The sequence below is a fragment of the Anopheles nili genome, chromosome 3, assembly GCF_943737925.1.
Source record: "Anopheles nili chromosome 3, idAnoNiliSN_F5_01, whole genome shotgun sequence".
In the NCBI taxonomy this organism is placed as follows: domain Eukaryota; kingdom Metazoa; phylum Arthropoda; class Insecta; order Diptera; family Culicidae; genus Anopheles; species Anopheles nili.
The window spans coordinates 48,301,891-48,321,862 of record NC_071292.1 but is presented as its reverse complement, the minus strand read 5'-3'; the positions used below and the strand labels follow the sequence as shown (position 1 = coordinate 48,321,862).

General features: G+C 45.4%; 1 protein-coding gene across 1 annotated transcript in view; it reads left to right on the top strand.

Moving 5' to 3' along the window:
- Positions 1-19,972, top strand: part of LOC128724475 (uncharacterized) — a 137,633-nt gene that overhangs the window by 32,837 nt on the left and 84,824 nt on the right. The window contains exon 2 of the mRNA XM_053818199.1: positions 6,635-6,651. Coding sequence (XP_053674174.1) covers positions 6,635-6,651 — 17 coding nt within the window. The remainder of the gene's footprint in view (positions 1-6,634; positions 6,652-19,972) is intronic.

Below are 19,972 nucleotides of genomic sequence, written 5' to 3'. Positions count from 1 at the left end.
GAAAAGCAGTCAAGGTGGCCGCGTCGAAGAGATCCCGCGGGACCTCGGCGTCCGAAGGTCGCCTTGCGGTTACGACGGCGCAGGAAAACGCGACCGGCGGTGGAAGTGCGATCGCGTCCACGATTTCCGCCGGCAATACGACCAACGCCGCCACGTCCGGTGGACCCTCGACCGTTGATCCTTCCTCCGCCAGTCTACAGTCGTCCAGCTCACGCCAAGGATCGGTCGATGGCGTGATGCAACGATGCGGCCTCTGCTCCGTCATCTCGAGTCTGCTGAGGCGCGCCATGTGCGTCGGGTCGCGGCGTGGTAGTGGTGAATCGTACTACCAGGAGCTTGCGGAAACCAATGTAAGTACGAGGCACCATGCGTCTCCATCGGGCGTTGATTTATCTGAGGATCTTCTGTTAGGTGGCGAGAAACATTTTGTTTTCGCTATTTATGCTATCGAAAGCGAGTGAAAGTTTCCTTTAATCAGTTTAATTTAATCTCACTGTGAATCTGGAAAGGACCGGAAGATCCGAAGATTAGCAACAGCATATACAGTGGGAACGGATCATCGCTTTCCTTTTTTTTTACCGTTCTATTTTTACCATCGAAAGACATAATTATCAACCCCACACCGAAGCTCAAGCACCAACCGGTATTATGCGAATCTATGAATTTATCTGTGACACCACTGAGAACGTGATATCGTGGCGTCATGGAGCGCGAATAGGTGGGCTATTTTAAGCCCACCGGCTGGGCGCATGGCGCCAAATAAAACGAGTGAGAAGAAAAATGATCAAAAATGAACCACTCGCAAAATGACCTAGCTAAAACCAGTTCTTCGGGCTGTGAAACATTAGCTAAAGCGCACGAGAGACACCACCACCATAAATCGTGTGCGTTTGCTAATTAGGCGCCCCGATCTGCGCCACGGTGCGCCGGATCTTGCTGGTTTTTTTTGGCAATTTATCTGCCTGGAATGGGCTCGCGATTTTTCGCTTTCAAAAGCCGTATGTCGGAACACACCTCTCGACCTCGCGTGATGGATTCTTGGGTTCCAATTTCGGGCAGAAACTTTGCCGACCGGCTGATGACAACACAACGTCGACGTTGAGAAGTGCCCAAGTCGCTGTTGCTGCGTCGTATCGCTTCTTCGGTCATCTGAGACACGACGTCCGGTGTTCGTTAATCAGCTCGTCACGCGGTTTCTTCGAGGCGTACGTGACGACAGGTTTCTGCGTTGAGCTTTGCGTAGCTCGTTGATGCGACTCCGACGAGTGCGTAGGTGATTTAATTTAAAATCTCAACACCACCCACAAGGGGTTGGTAGAGTTTGCGGTTTTTGTTTGCATACATTAAATCGCGACTCTGGTTTCCCTCGAATTGTTCCAGCGTTGGTATTGTTTGCCGGTCGTTATTTTTCCCGGCTTTGCTCCGTAGGTCAATAAAAGAACTGCGATTTAAGCATCTCACGGAACAGAACGAGTAGCATTAGAAAGGTGAGCTAGAACAGCATCCTTAACTTTGACCTTCTTTTTCGGCGCTTTTTTAGCTGCCCTTTCAATAGCTGTTATTTGATTGTTCGCGTTCAATTACTCAATTGATTGAAACCGCAGGGTTATCGTTTCCCATGTTGCCTCTGAATTTAGCTGGAACAAGCGAAGGAGGCCAGTATTTTTATTTTGCAGAATGTGCTTTTGTGGCTTTTAGTGAGGAGTTTTTGAGTATGGATTGTGCTGGGATTTTGTGAATGCTTTTTTTTTTCACCGTATTTACTCCCTTAAAAAAACGCCCCACCATTGCTTTGTTGGTTTGGATTTTTTTCCCAATCGATCAGTTTTCTCCAATTGGTTTACTTTTTTTCGTCCTTATTTTGCGCGGGCCGTTTGAGTGTACGATTCACTCCAGCATGGTTGCAGCAAAAAATGGCCGCATTGAAAAGTTGCATCGTTTCTGCTGACTTCGCCGGTTTGCTCGAAAACGTCTGCGACCATGCACACCAACCTTACATGATTTACTCAGCCATATTTGGACCCACTTTCCCAGACACGTTTCAATTCATTCACAATTCCCACCGGCCGGGTGTGGCTTCAAAAAGGGCGCACGGCGGGCAACCTACCGCCGTCGGCTTTTGGACCACTCGCAAGTCGTTGGCTTTTGGCGGCTTTGCCTTTGGCTTTCGCTTCTTTACGCTAAAGATTAGATTGTTTAACAACGGGCTAACGGAAGGCGCGCACCATCCTAATGTGCCCCCTGGGGTTGGGGGTTGGACCTGCCTACAACAACCCTTTCGGTGACGATGGCGAGCGGACGGAAAGATTAAGCTAGGGATTGCCGGCCCCTGGTGGGTGGCCAAGGGAGTGCCTGTCAGAGGAGTGGGAGATGAAAAGCCGAGGAAGAAAAAAAAGGCACGCGAACGCGAGGGGAAGCTTGAAATGATGTTTATTTACACGGTGCAAATATGCACAACGTCCGATTAAGCGCGCACACGGTAAACATTCGCGTACAAACACACATCTTCCGCAGCTTGGGTGAGGAGAAGAAACGATGCGATGGAGGGAGAGAGAAAGAGAGAGAGAGAGAGAGAGAGAGAGAGAGAGGAAGATGGTGACGGTGTCTCGAGATATGGCTGCACTTTGTGGCCACCCCGTGGCGTCTCGAATGGAGCCAGCCCTGGCAAAGTGGCGGTTAATGACAGCGTTGAGCTGCTTGGGGCAAATCAATCGTTTATGGTGAACGAGAACACGAGAACGCCGTTACGTTTGTTCGAGTTCTTCATGAAGATGAATGTTGCGTTCGTTGCGTTGAAGGATTGTCCTGGATTAGTGTCCGATTAGGGGATGTCTAGCGCTCAGAACGTAGAGACTTTCCCCTACATTATTTAGCACTTTGTGCGTTCACATTGTGGTCCCCGCAAACATCAGCTGAATATTATAGCAGGTTGGTGTTTTGGTGTAGATTTAGTTCAAAACGATTTCAAATTAGTTCACTACAAAGGAATAAGACGATGAGCATTGATTCGAGGGCAATATTTAGCGCTTCAAAACGCGCAGATGAAGTCACTTAAGAAGACGCCATTTTGGGTTTGATTAGAATAAATGACGAACCAAAGATATCGCATTTTCTATTTGTTTACCTCAGTTATGGAGAAACGGCTGTTCGGTGCAGATAAAGAATAATTTTATTTATTTTCCACGGTTTGAACAACACGTTCTTCCTAGCTGAACCTTACAATTGGTGTGTCACTTAAATTGTTTTATATGGAATTCTTTCTAGATATGGTTCGATGCTCGATCGCGTTCGATCGTGATTACTCTTAGAACTTCCGCCCGCGATAGCCGTAACATCCGTTTGCGCAGCTTGTCGAAGAGTTGCTTTGACGGTGCTTTGGAACTTCTTTGGTTGCTGTGCGTACGTTGCTGATGTGACAGTCTTATTGTCTTCCGTTTCCGTCCGTCGCGACTTTCTCGAATCCGAAATTGCTGAGGGGAAATCTGATCTGGTACTGTCTGGTTTAAAGTACCTTGTGAAGATCTCGATGTTGCTAACTCTTCCTTTTTCTTTATGTGAATTTAAGAACCAAATGGTTTAAGAAGCTCCACGAGCTGAATTCTATTGCGGATGTTGCGTTTTTTTGTCTATTTCCGAGACGGCGTTTGACGTTCGTAAACATCGCTGGGCAGCAATCTTTGATGTCACTAATTGTCACATGGTTGAAGTTTCCTTGGTATGACATTTCGGTTTTTTTACACGATACATGCAGTCTAATAATCAACTATCAAGCGATTGAAAGTCGACGAAAGATGCGACTGAGGCTGCTAGCTGAAGTATGGTACACATTTTCACAGCTGTTTCTCCGGTCTGGAGCTTGCGTTTGTGTACCGTAAGCGTAACACCAGCACCCAGAGTATTGAATCCCCATCGCAATCGAATCGGCCGCGAGCAAATACGTAATAAAAAAAAACAGACCGGCTGTTTGTTTCATCAAATTTGCCATCTCATGCTTGCCAACACTCAGTTTTGTGAAAATAAACACAATGATATCAAAGGGAAAATGGCAACCGAGGGCAAGAAGCACAGAACATGGTGTGTGTGTATGTTCTCTTTCCGGCCACACGTGTTAGAGCGAAACAGAACCGGTGGCTTTTTTTCGTTTCGTGCACACTCAAAGACACACAGCGGTTTGCATATTGTGAGCTTGTGCTGCCAGGGCCCATTACTGAAGGCGAGTTGACTCCCGGTTCGAACAGCACGCAGCGTGTTTTTCCCTTCCATTTTGCGCTTCGAGTGGAAATCAATATTTTTCAGCCTCTCATCAAGCCCTTCGCCGTCTCCTTCCTTTTGAACCCACCCTGGGAAGAAAAACCACCGGCGAACTCACTTTCGCTGCACAGCTATGCTGCGGTGATATATCAGCATGTGTCCCACACATGGCGTGTTGCGAGGATGTGGATCAGTTTTCAATTTTCTCTAGCATCCTCTCGGTCTTATCTTGGGAGAAAAATCCATCGTTCCATGTGAGCCTAGAGAAAATGTGATTTAAAATTGGTTTTGTAGTTGTGTATACGCATCAATTTAAATAAAATCGTTACGTTCTAAAGAGTGAAGTCGAAACTATGCAGCATTGCATAGAGAAATAACAACACGTAATATAAATGCAATTTTATTGTAGTTATTAAATGTTCCATCAAAAAACGTAAACCCAACTCAATAACCCTTGTTGAAGTCAGCGTAAAAACACTCCATTTAAGAAGAAAAAAAAAACCATTAACCCCCGTGACGGGGTTGAAACACAGTCGTTCCGGTGCGAAAATGGCCCGCTTGATGGTTCGCTTGATTTTAGCAACACCGCGTTTACTTCATCCCGGTTCGTATGAACAGCTGGACGGACCTTCCAGCCTCCCAGGGGGCCACGAATGTATCCGATACGGGGCCCGTGGTGTAATTATTTATAGTTTGGTAAACAACCTCCGGTTCACGATGCGATCGTGCCAAGCGATCCAGTACCGTTTCAGCCGGTTTTGATTTTGTAATCCTTTGCACCCTTTTCTGGTCTCTAACTTCTCCCCACGCGACCATATTTTCCCTTTTTGCCAGAGTTCCGGGCGCATTTGCGTGCTTACATGCTGGTGAGTTCGTTCGTACGTTCGTTTGTTTGCTTGTTTGTTTGTTTGTTTGCCGTGTGTTTGTTTATGTAGTGCTTTGCCCCTTGCCCATACACACACACACACACACACACACACACACACACACCCATATGAACACAAGCATGCAAGGGTTGCTGCAAGCTGCTGCACCTGTTGAGCCATTGTTTGTCAAAGGATTTGCTTTTCCAATGCTTTATGTTCGTCGTTTCTTCGCTGTCGTGATCATCAAAAACCGACATAAAACGACTGGCTGCCCCGAGATTGATAAGCTGCTGCACGCACGACTTACGAAGGATACGCGAGTTCATGATTGATCGCGTGAAAGGGCCCCAAAGGGAATGTAATTGACCTCACACGGGCCAACCCACATACACACACACACACATATGTACACCCGGCGCTTGCGCGTGTGCGATGGTGCATTGGTGCGGGCCGGCCAAGTGGCGATAAGAAAGTCCAATAAATGATTCAACAGCTCGCGGATGATGGGACCAAACCGGTAGCGAGCTTCTTGTTGGCTGCCACTTAAAGGCTGGTCAGTGTTGCATTCGTGCGAAGGGCTCAAACCGGACTCGAATGTCTCCGCTGGCAGCTGCTGGTCGGGTTGTTTGTTCGTGGTAAACACCCATCTCGTGGATGGACCATTCCGGGCGCGTTGTTGCGAGTGGGGCAGAAATCGGGGTGAAGGGCGAGATCGATGCAGCTGCACGTGTGTGCACGTTTGAAGTGGTGCACGTTTGAAGGCGGATCGAGACTGAAAGTGAGGCATTTTGGGAGAAAAAGACATCCTAGAGATATTTCGAGTGTGTGCTCGTGCTTCTTTCGGTAGACGCCGTTGTGTCGTTTTAAAATGTATTTCTAAAATGGAGTTATCTCTTTGAGGTTATTTGAATGATTCTTTTATTGTATCTTATTGCATTTGATCGAATATGGACGATTCCGAGATTGATTAAAGTTTGTTAAATGTTTGTTGTTGTTTGAAAAAGATCTATGCTTGCGTATTGTGTTCCTTGTTGGTCATTTTTTACCAATCTGATGATTTTTATTGAATCAAATAATAATAATAGGTCATAAAAAATCTATGAAGTATTGGAAAATTTGAAAATGTTGTGTATTTGGATTATTTTGTTGTATTTAATCGAGAACGTGGAAGGAGAGCAAACGCACAATCCAGTGTGTTGGAAAGTTATGCAATTAAGCTCCGAAATGATCATTATAACAAATTGAATGTTAAAATGACCTTTCACGCATGCAGGTTACAATGTTGTTTCTTCATTTTAAACTGTTTAAACTTCTTACCCTTTACACCAGTCGCCATATTTGTTATCTTGCATCATGGATGCCTCTCTTCTACTATCAGCGCGAACATTCGATTGCAAGATAGCAGCACCCGGGGAACATATTTCTGCGTCATTTTGCACGGCCCAGACGGTGGCCTATGTTAACCGATTGGAAACATACCCAAACAAGTCACAATCCATGTTCAAAATGACGAGCAGCCCGCCGTTCCGTTTGGGTTTTGTTATGATTGCTAAGAAAACAGAAAAAAAATCAAACCAAATGCAATGACCGAGAATGTCGGCCAACGGTGGCATGCTGGCTTCTTGTCTCGATAATCAAGCTGTGACGAAAGAAATCTTCAACAGAGAAACATGTCGTTTTCCTCTCTCATTACAACGCGCTCGCAATGGTAAGTAATGCGATTAAGATTGCCCGTTACCGATCCGGTTTTCACGCTGCATTATGCTGCGGACGGTTTATCTTGGCATGGAGGTAAAAAAACGACAGGAAAAGCTCTCGAAAGGGCGACAAAAATCAAACAGATAAGTAACACGCAGTCAGTGGCCTCGGCTTATCGTGCGCCTTGACGTCTTCGAGCAACAGCACTCGAGCAGTCTCAACGGCGACATTGGCTCAAAACACACACCCGGTAGCCGGTTCTAATGCTTAAGTAAAACGTTCCCTTTTAATCCCTTAATTCGACTCTCGCCTCGACGATCATAACCTCTCGTGGGTTGCAAATAAAAAAAAACCTTGACACATTCAAAGACACTGCATTCTTTCCTCAAAACGTGTAGCGAAATTCAATCGCGTCGTGTAGTGGAATAAAAATATCCGCGATCGCGGTAAAACGCCCCATACCACCAGAAAGGGCGCGTCTTATCATGTTATCGGTCGGTGTTAATTACTACCAAGGCGTTGCGTTGATGAAATCCAACGGAGAGACACGCTGACGAAAAGGTTTATTACATGCTCCCGCCGCGGGCGTTGTAACGATCACCGTTAGCCGCCCGTTTGCCGAACGACGGGGTCTGTTGTTGTTTCCCTTTTCAATTACGCTGTCGTTTGATAAGATTTCCAATCCACCTTGCAATCGCGTCACCGTGATTCTTGCCCACGCCAAACAGAACCACCTTCCCGTGTGTTTTTGGGCAGTTGCTCCCCGAGGGTAAGGATGTTTGAAGTAACTTCCACGAGGCTCGAGCAGAAGAAAAAAGGCACGTGTCCCGAACGTGACCTCGTTACGGTGTGTGGTGCCACAGGGAACGGGAAAATTTTTGTGTTTTTGATCGAACGTTTTGCGTAACATCTATAGCTCACCCTGCGGGAGAGAGAGAGAGAGAGAGTGAGCGTAAAATAAATCAACCATGACTGATTGGTTGAGATTTCGTTGTTTCTGCTAAATTCAGACCCCCAGGTCGGTCTTAACCGGAACGATAATTATTATTGTGTTCTTCTGCGATGAAGAAGAAAGTCTGCGCAGAAAACAGAAAAATAAAACACCCCGAATCGCTCAAGTGACGGTGTGTAAAATGGTTATGGTTACGGTTCATCGCAACCATCTCGGCGCGCGCGATCCTTAAGCGAAGTACCGTGGCGTGTTCGGTTGGAAGTTTTATTGCGATTTTATTAAACGTGCCACACGCTCGGTTATGGTGTCGTCGTTCGTATTTTTTTTTTTGCACCATTCGCGAGCCGAAATTGTAGTTGTGCCGGCACAGAAGTGGCACAGAAACCTCCATCCGAATCCTGTGGCTCAGGGGGTTGATGGTTTGTTCCAGGATTGGGCCCGATTTGTGTAACGCCCCCGGTGTGGTGGAGTGTTCCGTGGGGAGGAGGTGCGATTTGTTATCAAAATCACGAAAGTACACTGGTTTAGTCGGGGCTCACTCGCTTTCTCGCTCTCTCTCTTGCTCGCTCGTTCAGCTGAGGGCTAAAATTGGTCACCTCGTTCGGAATCAACGTGCCCAATCAAGCGATTTAGGACTCCCGGGGATGATTAGACCTCCGGAGAGTGGCCGGGGGGCGAGTGATATGTTTCTTTGGTTGAGCCGCGTGTTGCTGTTTTATCGGTCGCTCGATTTGTTACTACTCGCGATTTTGCATGTTCTCTGTTGCCGTTGGAAACATTTACCACCTGTGTGGCAACATGGAGATTATGGTTTTGGATTTTATTCTACTTTGTGTTTTGTGCCTTTCTTTATCGCCCGGAATGTGTAATTTATTCACATGATTGATGCGTATTTGGGGTTGTTTCACAATCTCACGATGCTTCACACGTAGCTGTTTTAGTGTATTTTTATTGAAATTTTAAAATTCCACATGATGTGAAACATTTTCAAGGACTTCATGAATACAAGGCGTATAAGCACGTGTTCTAGATTTTAGGTAAAAAAATAGGGGTTTAAAACCGATTTTTCATTTGTGGAAAGCTCGAATCGTTGTTAAGGAAAATTCGTACAAAACAGAAAAAGCTCTGTTGTGTGTTTGGATATCAAAGTAGGCCACGATAAAGGACAACTGTCGCATACCGGACTATTTCCGTAACTTATCAATTCGCGTGCTGCCAACATTATCAACTCCTTCTGCGTACTCGCCGAATGGCGTACGCTCAAGATGGAGAGCGCGCGCGCGCGCGCGAGCCCACCCGCTCGGTGTTTGCGTTTTTCCTTTCCTTTCTTTTTTCCTCCCTCCCCCCCTCTTCCTTGCGTTCCGCTTTTGCGCCATATGCCTACGGTATGCGCGATTCAAATTAAATTGTTGATTTTACGACACCGAGCGTCCCATAAAGTCTGCGCCGGCACGGACCCCTAGAGAGGACCCCGAGGACCAATAAAGATATGCGCCGCGTCACCGTGGCACGTGGGAGAAGTGGAACCGGGACGGCAGCAGGTCCGTATCAATTGTCGGATTGCTGGATTGCATTGTCCACGAGCAGCATAGCGATGGCAACAAGAAGGGCAACACAACACAAGCGATTGCTCAATTACGCCCGAATTCTATGATGGGTGGGTGTTTTTCGAGCGTGAGTAGGAATAGGAGCGGACTGGGGAGGGGGAAGATTTGTTACCCACCTCATCCACCCCCCCCCCCTCCCTCCGTCGCATATCTTGTCCATTCAATTATTTCTACGCCGATACCGGCTATCATCTGCGCCGCTTGCGCCGCGGCGTCGGTTTGTGTGTCAATTTTAATTTTCCGCAATCCGTTTTTGCCCCGGAACAGTCGGTATGGCGGCATTCCGTTGGTCAAAAATGGCATTACCGATACGTGGTGTGGGTTTGTGTGCGTGCTTCGATACGCTTCCCGTTTTTTTAATTTGTCGTGGATTAGTGTGATGGAGGCGTAGCGCTTGCCTGGTTTATTTTATACGCAGTAGCGAATGGAGGCTTGGCCCGATTTAAAGTTTGCATCATACTTCCGTACTCGAGGATCACGGAATGTAAGAAGAAAAGGATGTGAGAAAGAGAGAAAGAGACAGAGAGAGAGAGAGAGAGAGAGAGAGAGAGACATTTGACTCAATATTGAATTAATTGCCTCTGGAACGTGCTTAAACGTTCTGAAATAAAATCAATATTAAAATACACATGATATTAGGAAATTTTCGTGCAATCGTGAATTTATGTTTACCAGCGTGTGCTAAATATATCTATTTGGAGCTTTATAAAAGTAAGTGCAAAAGCTTTTTCTGTGAAACCCTTATCTTTTTTGACATTGCTTTGTATAAGTATTTCCCTTTTTTTATACTTTTGGATATAGAGTACAAACAAATTAGGTTTTTGTTCCTATTACGATGTATTGTACGATGTAAACAAACGATCCACGATGTAAAAGAGCTGTAAATAATGCCGTACGTCACAGTGACTAATATCAACCTAGTCATTTTTTTAAAGCCGTCTAGAAGTCCCGACGCGCGATAAAAATAAAACCTGCACTTGTTTTTCGATGTCCCTAATCTGCATATTGATTCCTTGGCTAACTTCTGCAGCCTTTCACTCTTTTGCCGACACCTCCCGGCGAGAACGACAACCAATCTATCCGAAGTGTCGGGTCTGCGATGATGCCGAAATAGATTTGCAATAAAAAACAATCAACCAAAACCATCACGCTCAGAGATGAGACGATCCGATATCTAAAGGTGGTCGTTTGATAGAATCGGTGCCGCCGTCTGCCAGTGGATGCAATTGCTGCATTGAATACTGCAGTGCAGCGCAGCAGCGATGATGGGGGTGCTCTATTACGTAAAACGTGCGCAGAGAAAACGTGTTTCACGGGTGCCCGCCGACGTCCGGTGGCAAATGCTTCGATGGTGGCGTTCGTGTAGGGCTTAGAGGTGATGGGGGAGATAAAAAAAAGCTTCCACCAAGGGCCAGCTGATGTCGCTGAACGGCGGCAATGCGATAATTTTCGGGATAAATTGTTGACTCGAACAGGTTCACGTGTGAGCGTGTGTCTCGTAACGTAATGGCCGAGGCGTTTTATTCCCGTTTTCATTGCACATTTTTATGCACACGGCTATTTTAGGAAGTGCACGAGCAAGCGGCAAATAGTGAACACGTTTGTGCATACATTTGTGCTCTTCAATTGGAATACTATTGCCGTGAAGGGCTGCTGTGGTCAGGGAGGCACCGAAAAGGCGTTAAAAAAGTCGTGACACTCATCGGTTTGCCCTTCGCTGTGCAGTTGTCAGCAACTATTTGATGCCATGTACGTTTCTTATCTCAAGTGCACACTATTTAAGCTGTGTCCATTCAGTTGGATAGTATAAATAACCAATAAGTGGTCTATTTTTAAACTAGATGCCCATTTGAAACAAATATTTAACTTCTTTCTCGAATGTTTTAAGCAAATAATTGATTTAAAAGATGTATACGTACGTAGATCGTTCTGAGTCTTCTGTGTTCGAGTGACGTGTTTAAGTGACGATAGAATAATCATGGTATATGTTGTGCTCTTTTTTTGCTGATAGACAAATTGGTTTATTTCAATCGATATTAATTTTACATGTAATTGTTTTAATGGTTGACATTACAAAAATATCAGTACAAAAACGCAAAGGCCACACAGCGTAAGAATGCATATCTTTCAACTCGTAAACGTTACACAATCGCGATTTTTATTACGCAATTTGCATTCTCACACGCCTCCCTTGATACGAACGTTTCCAATCTCGCCATCACGCTCTTATCAACGAATTGCATCAAGTGACACGCCGCTTTAACATTACGGCCTTGCGCAATGGTTTCGAGTCGATGGAATCGTCCTCGACCCGCTGGCTCACGCACGAAACGTTCTAATTTTCCATCCCCCCCCCCTCTTTCTCTCCCTTCACTTTCACGCCCTTTTTTCTCATTTCCATACACACCCCAAAACGCATGACGACGACGCAACGAACGAGCGCAACCGGTGCACTTCTCGCTTGCGATACGCACAGCCACGGCATGTGCATGTGTTCGATTCACGCAATGGTGGCCCTTACGTTGGTCTGATAGAGAGGGCTGGTGTTCTGGGGAACGAGAAGACGGGCAGCAGAGGAAGCAAGGGACAAAGCAAATCTACTACTGCGTACGGGGCACACACCACCGCGTGTCAAGATAAATAGAGATAAAGTGGGACAGGTTGATTGAGGTATGCAATTGATAAGTGTTTATTGTGCTTGATGAAGATAGACGGGTTTCGCGAGTCTCGATGGGTGGAAGGAAGGCCCGAGGGGATCGCTGATGTTGATCATAGTTTTATGCAAGCCTTCATCCCTTTGCCCCGCTCCGCTTGGTGCGATAATCTCGTACCCTCTGTCCTCGAGCAGTTCTAAAGGTCTTGCTTTGGTCTTTATTGGCGACGACGTGCGCTTTCCGTGAGAGGAGATGATCCATGAGCTGACCATGGTGATCGTGATCGTAGCTGGCGAGTCGTAGTGTGCCTCTAGCGACAACGATCGCGTCGATTTGTTGAGCTGGTTTTATATGAACCGGACGAGGGTATGTTGTTTGTTATGATGATTTTGTTTGCTGAGTGAAAACAAGCTGCCAGTGTGCGCGGCTGTGTCACTTACGCGAAATGGCGAAATGGAAATCATGCATCGTTGGTGAAGTTGCGCTTTGACGAACGATGGAATTTAGTAGTGTGAAAATTCGTTACAGCTCCTAAAGTAGATGCTATCTAATTTTGTTTCGATGGAAATAAAATAATTGCTAAAGTTTACAGTGATACATTACTAGCCTTTAATTTATCTTTAAAGTACATGTAAAATATGCACAGATTTAACTCACACAATCTTCGATGCAAATCTTGTTTAAAACTGTCTTGTAAATAATCGGTAGTTGTTATCAATTTAACGATGAGAAATTCCAATCTTTTTTAAATGTATTAAAAAACGTGATTATTTATTGCAAGAAAATCAATTTGAGGGATTTGAAAATGATCTAAAAAATTATTGTTTTTTCAAATGCATTTCAATTATTCAATACAAGCTTTCATACAGTTTCAACCGTTTAAACAAAATCTTTTGAATAGAATGTTTTTTGATTTTTGCATGGTTGAAGAAAAATTGTGATCAAAACAAACAATTATGTACAGTATCTGATTTCATATAGCCACTCCCAAGTGCGAAATATGTTTAAAATTTCGCATAAAGCTTTTACGCCCGGTTGACATTTATGCTAGTAGAATTTATCGACCCAAAGGTGGAAAAACATCATCCATACATCCCCCGAAGTGCAGTATCTTCCCGTTTCAACCGTGCTTTGGTGCTGCTAGAGCCAACACCGTAAAACGACTCAAGCAGAGACGTTCGCCGGCTTCCTCCCAATAGGCATCACCCACCGAAAGGTTCAGCTGGCGCTGCATAATGCAACCGATGGGAAACCAAACCGATCCGGTCCGCATCCAGCGGTCGTAAAGATAGCGCAAAAACGTGCTACCCAACGCGGGCGAATGTGAGCTTGCATCTTCGACTGCACCGGGTGCGCGAATGTGAATGCCATAAACTGCACTTAACGCTAAGCCCAGGCGGGTTAAGACGATTGCAACGCCGCGAAATGGCACTAAAAGAGGCTCAAGAGCGAGACAGAGCAAGCGAGAGAGAGAGAGAGAGAGAGAGAGAGAGAGACCCTGGAATGCGCGAGGTTATGCAACTAAAATTTTGTGATGAATCATTAGAAAAGTTTCCCCATCGAGACTGCTGTATGACCGAGACCAGAATGAAAGTCAGCCTAGCTGGAAGCGTGTTTGAGCTCGAGTGCCTTATTAAGCCAAGCCACGCAGGGTGGAGTTTGCAACCTTCTAGGGTGGATTTTAGGGGCGTTGATTTTTTTTTGCTTTCGTCCCTTTTTCTCTCAACTGCACCGCGAGCCGGTGTTATTATCTTTGGCCGTGGTTATCGGCTCCCGCATATGCATCATGCTTATGATGGCTGAACGGTTCAAAACCACACCTGAGGCCCAGACCACGATGTTGTGGGGCTTAAGCGGGCTCGCTTTATTACGATCCATGGCGACCGTTTATGAAGCACCTTGGCTGGCGGAGGCCGCGTTCGGTCACACTGCCGGTCCCTTGAGGGTTGCCATTACGACCAAAGATTATAGCTTCCTCAATTCCTTGGGTGTTTTGCTTGGATCGCCGTCACCTTTGTGGATATGTGCGTGGGTACGTTCTCGTCTGTAAGCAACTAAAGTTAAAGTAAGGGTCTAACGAAGTATGGGAGGACCTGTTGTCCTCGGTTATGGTGCGGTGTGCAATGGTCTACTGAAAAGAAAAAATACAAAGGATGAATAATAATTAAGGCACTCTCACATACGTATGTAAGTGGAGCACTCACAAAAGGGCAGTAAAAATCTTTGTAACCAACCATTTCGGTTTCCATAATGTTCTGCATCTGTTGCTGCTCGATACTTTTTCCCTTCGATTGGTGTAAATTTTTACTTTCGATATTTTCCCTTATTTTTTCGTGGTTGTTGATTTCAGCAAGTGAATCATTCTTGTTTTATTACATTTCCCAGCCACCCTTGATGCGTGGCGGCTTTTCTTTCATCCCTCACAATAAGTGTCCTTAATCCGACAGCTCACGTTGCATGTGCCGTTGTCATGTAAACATGAAGATGCGATGTTTGTCAGATGTTACGTCTTTATCTGCTCCGATTATAGCCCCCATCATTCTCCTTTTTCCATGAAGCTGTGAGTGCCATTAAAACAAGCCGTGAAACACCGCCACTTCTGTACGGTGTGTCACTCTGGCGGCAGTAATTATTTCAAAATAATCTATTCAAATAACGCCAGCGTGGATGGAGCGTGTGTGTCGTCCGGAAATCTTCGACACGAGTCACCAGCCATGATGATTATCTTGCCTTTTTGGTGAGGTTTGGCGGTGGGGCGAAAATTGCTGCTGCTGCCACAAAAAACACCTGTTACAGTGTCGTCTACATGCGCTTTTCTTTTTTTCTTGGTTTGTTTCATTCCTCACCCTGGCTCAAACGGCCAACTCCGATGGTGTTCGATACACGCCCGGGATCGGATGGGGAAATTCTTGGAATATTTAACGATGCAAGCACAAAAGCGAAAAACGCCCGGGCATGAGGGACCCGTAGAGGGAATTGATTACTTTTTCCCAGTTTGACGTTTGCCACATTCATTTGCTGCGCCATCTCTCGCGAAGGGAGAAAGTAAACCTGCCGCGCTAGTTGTGGCCGTTTGCGAATGCGATTGTTTTGCTTCGTTTGTCGGCTTCACATTCCTCCAAACTGTTGACTTTTCCCGAAGTCGTTACTCGAGAGGCGTGCGTTTGATGCGCTCGAACCCTCCAACTGGTGGCGGTGGCAGTTGTTCAAATTTGTCAAAACAGCTGCCGCGTTTATGGCCAGCGACGCGCGAGAACCGATCGGGGCGCGGTTCGTCCTTTTTTTTCTTCTTCTCGTTGTTGTTTTGTTTCAGAAACCCATTGCCGGGCAAACAAGACGTTCGATTTGAATTTCTCTCCCGTCATGCTGTTGTCCCCTGCCGTGGAATCGCGTTTGTAACTTTTCCGTTTTCTTGTTCTCTTTGTAGGTAAGTCACAACAACATTCCTGCCCGGTCTGGGGACACACCACGCCGAGTGAGCAATCCGGCCCGGGGACATGGCCACGCACGTTTACGAAACGCGGCGACACACGATGGACAAAACATGCGCCTCGGATGTTATTACCAAGTACTGTGTCAATATTTGCGTGCCACTTTGGTGCCGTGATGGGATTTTATTGCGTACCGCGCAGAGGGTTATGGTTGGCTTTTGTTTTAAAACACGTCGATACACGCGTCAAGCAAATAGGCGATATTTTCGACTGTGCGTGGTTTTTTTTTTTTAATTTTTAGCGTGTCGTACCAAAGCCAAATAGCTTTTTTAGGAAAAAAAATTAAAAGTGCTCCATATGTTTTTTTTTTTCTAACATTGAATACTATCAAATTTGTGTTAAATGTTTTGTTTTAAAGTATAATTTACGTGATTTAAATTTAGTCTTCTTCTTTACTCAAATTGATTCATATCAATTTATCTTAAAGTAGCTCAAATTATTTTTGGTCAATTTTCTGCAGCTTTTTAGCGTCATCAGCAGTTTTTCGAATGATGTGAAATTTGTATATCCTATTCCATAGAAAACATTATAAGAAACATTATATAACTTATTGCTGTGTTAGCCACAACTGCTTACCACATGACTAGTTCATTTGAACGCGAATAATAAGAGATATTTGATGACTGCATTATCATTGAACTGCATCATAATTAATTTTTGCCTACGAAGGCGTAGAATAATTATCCATACTCGGCAATTTAAATTTTAACACCTGCTTCGTGCGTCCCACGGCAGCGAAAACGAATAATTAGAGTCACCTTATTATTAGTCGCGATTTTCATGGATCGAAGGATAAACCATAATGCCCACGCCTGCATTTGGTTGAAATAATTGCGTAGGTTCACGAAGACAGTAGTGTGCGTGTGCAAGTTCATTAGCGCACGAGAGAAATATATCCGCCCAAATGGGATAATCCCGCGACCAGATAAATGCTGGATAGGATGCTGGTGATTATCCGATCGTTAGTATTCAAATCAGTGTTTAAACTTATATTTGAATTAGTTTTAAACCCCTCATTTGCATGCTATTGTTGCTTTATTATAAGCTTAAAAAACATCTTTAACATATGAAAACGCGCTTCTTTCCTGGCGGGTCCCTTCTTAGTTATAAGTAAAGTTATGTGCCCTGAACGTGAAATAATTTCCACGAGCTGTTGACAGCCATTTGGAGTGTTTTACAATCGCCACACTCAACTCCATTAGGTTCAATTGAGCAATAGTTGTTTTCTCAAAACGTTTCGTTGCACAATTTAAATTGCGTTTCAAATCACCGGTTGCATCCGCCGATCTGCGCTCTCTCTTTTTTTTTTCTTCACAAGATGTGCCCCACCCGCAGCATGCAGCGCTGGAACACCGCCTGGCTGCCTGGAGCACATCCACGGCAATTGAAATAAACGCAAAACCCAACGCGGTGGCACGCAAATGAGCGATCGTCTTCGGCTCATTAGTCCCGACCGGAGCGCGGATGCATCCAATGGATTCCGCGCAGCGACCGCAGCGAAGATGAATACTAAACAAAGGCCAGTTTATGACCAAACGGTGCATTACGTGTACGCCGAGCGACGCTGACAAATGGCTGGTGTTCCGAGCTGCGGCTACGAGCAAGCGTAATGACAGGGACTGCACCACAATTGCATACCCATTTTCGACCCGGGTGGTCATCCGGGTTTCTCCCCTACCTGATGGCAATGGCGCAGTGTGCGCGAGTGTGGGAGGATGGATGGATTTCTGTCGCCATTGTCGTCGTCACCAGCGGTGCCGATCGTGCCCCGTGCTAAAGCCACGCACGCGACCTTTACGCGAGATGACCATATTTGCACCAGGCTGAGCGGCGGCTGCTGGCTAGATAGCTAAGACAAGACACTCAACGAGAAGCGATTGAATAATTGACGCCATTGATCTTGTGAGGGGTTTGGAAGCTTTGGAGTTGCTGGTACGGGGCAATGAAATAGCAAATTGATTCGCGCATCACATCAGGGCGCACTCCCGGCTTTAGGATCGTCGGGCCGCGATATTACACACGCCGTTCGATTGCATTTAGACTTCTCCTGGTAGGTTGATAAGTTTCTAGGGCAAGCAAATTGTGCAAAATTAAACATGGTTTGATTTTAATTTATTTTCAACAAAGCTTGATGGATGTGTTGTGGAAAGCGCTATGGATATAAATTACCATACTGCTCGCCAATTTCTCATACCTTGTTTTAGCTTATATTTTTTCTTCATGACAAGGTTTTGAGTGCTTTTCTACATGCTCTACTTGAGCACATTTGGCTAGCTGTATATTTGTTGTTTTCATTCAAATTTATGAGTTTGAATATTTTGAATAACCTGTTGAACACCTGCGTTGTGTGGCTTTGATTCCTGGAACTAAAATTACTATCTCGCTCTTCTTATAGTTGATATGGGAGCGGAGTTTAATTAAATTTACAACCCTTGCTTGTATAGTTTTCCCAGCTCATCGCAAGCGCTGGCCACGGGATAGTACCGGGCGATGTACGCACGCGTCAGGTTTGATTGCGTCATTGCGATCTCCAGCAATCTCGTTTGACGCCGAAGGCTACAGAAATACGAGAAACCTCTTATGATGTGCTTATCACAAAAGTGAAACAATCATGGGGCGTGTCTGGGTATGAAAAATTGACTAGCGAGCCCGTTTCGAGTGTGGCAAGACAACGAAACCCTCTCGTGCGAATGAAGTGGATATGTGTCGTATTGGTATAACTTTCAAATGAATGAAATCTGTCCTCAACATGTTTAAAGGCAGTAGCATTACTCAAGAAAAACTGTCAACCAATCAACAAAAGCAGCATTTGTACGTTTTAAACTTCATGTGATAATGCAGCCCGAAAAGAATTCCAAGTTTCTAAAGCTGAGATTGATTGAAAAACGCAGTTTTGAGTAACTTTCAATAAAAGCAGCATTAGCCACGTTTCGGTGCAATATTCGAGTGAGAAAAACTTTTCAAAACTCCTTCGGCATGCTTAAAAGATGATTCGTATTATCGCTCTACTTTATCCATTGCTTTACGATGGCATTTTTGAGTCATATGCTCCGTTCCGAAGAGCTCCTTATCATACTAAGTGCATCTAGGCGGTGCATTTGCAACACCGACGGTATGTTTATACAACGCACCGTGTGGTGCCATTAAATAACTTTCCCAACGTTATCCGTTCTCTTCCGTTGCCCACGCACACTACCAACTCGCTCGGCAAAGCTATTGTCTGGAGATTTGTGAAAGTTTGCAAACAACTAAAACCTGCATTTTTCTGTGTGTCTTTCTGTCACATGTGCGAAGCGGGTTTTTTCCGAGCGCTTCCAGTGTTCGTTTCGGCTCACGTTGATAAAAATGCAAACACACCACGCGCCGAGTGGACGGGCGTGATATTAATTTATGACAGAATCGGGTCTTGTGCCGTGGGTGTGACGCGCGAAGTCTTCAGCATGGTAGTCACGATGGATTAATTATAATCTTCCACCAGCTTCCCAAATTATGTCACGAAGCATAGAACAGGGATATAAGCTCTAAAGATAAGAATTTTACAGTTCCTTGCATCGGAATTTTGTGAGAACCATACGAAAATAGATAGAGATAGAAAGAGACAGAGAGAGAATAAAGAAGAACAGAAGCATGTAATATCCTACCAGATATTCGAACAAGTAATAATGGCAAATAAAACGATAATTACCAATTCGAAAATTTGAATTATTTCGAGCCGCGTCATTCGTCTTAGTGCAGTCCCCAAAGAATCTTCTGGCCGGACGCTTCTTTCGCACTCAAACGTAGTGTTTCGTGGGATGCTATCGATTTTTCGAACACCGAAGGAATTTATGGCTCAAGCCGCAGCATAAAATGGCGCTCCCGCCCGCAGCGCAACCCGTGCCGTCCCCTCGAGGATGGAAACTGTCGAAAGTTTGCCCGAGCGTTCCCGAGTTTCCCACAACCCACTTCGATCCCGACAGCACGTGAGCCGTGAGCAACCGCGGGCTCACTCGTTATCGACTGTTGCGGAAGAACAAGGACGCGCGCGTGCCTTTTTCCATGGTAAATCCCGGAAGACGCGAGTGCCCTACTGGCGGGTGGAAATGGGCAAAGACAGGTAATTTCGGAAGATAAAGCACCAACGCTGGGTGGAAAAGAGCATAATGGTGTGTGGTGTGTGGGTTTTGGTGGAGTGGCGAAAAGTTTCGCGTTTCAGCGGTGGTGATAATAATTAATTTCAAATATGCTGCCCCTTGGCGTGTAGCAAACGGAACAGCCAGGACGTGCTCTGGGGAGTTTGATTGAGGCCTCGAGGTGAGGCCAAGGATAATGTGCGATTTTCGGCCGGATTGAAGTTAAACATTACCGCACTTCGGTAGGCGGCTGGTGTGTTTTTGTTTGCTGCGAGCGTGGTTATGTAACCGAGGTGTAGGATTCGTGGACCTGGTGAGTGGTGAGAATTGAATTTGTCTTG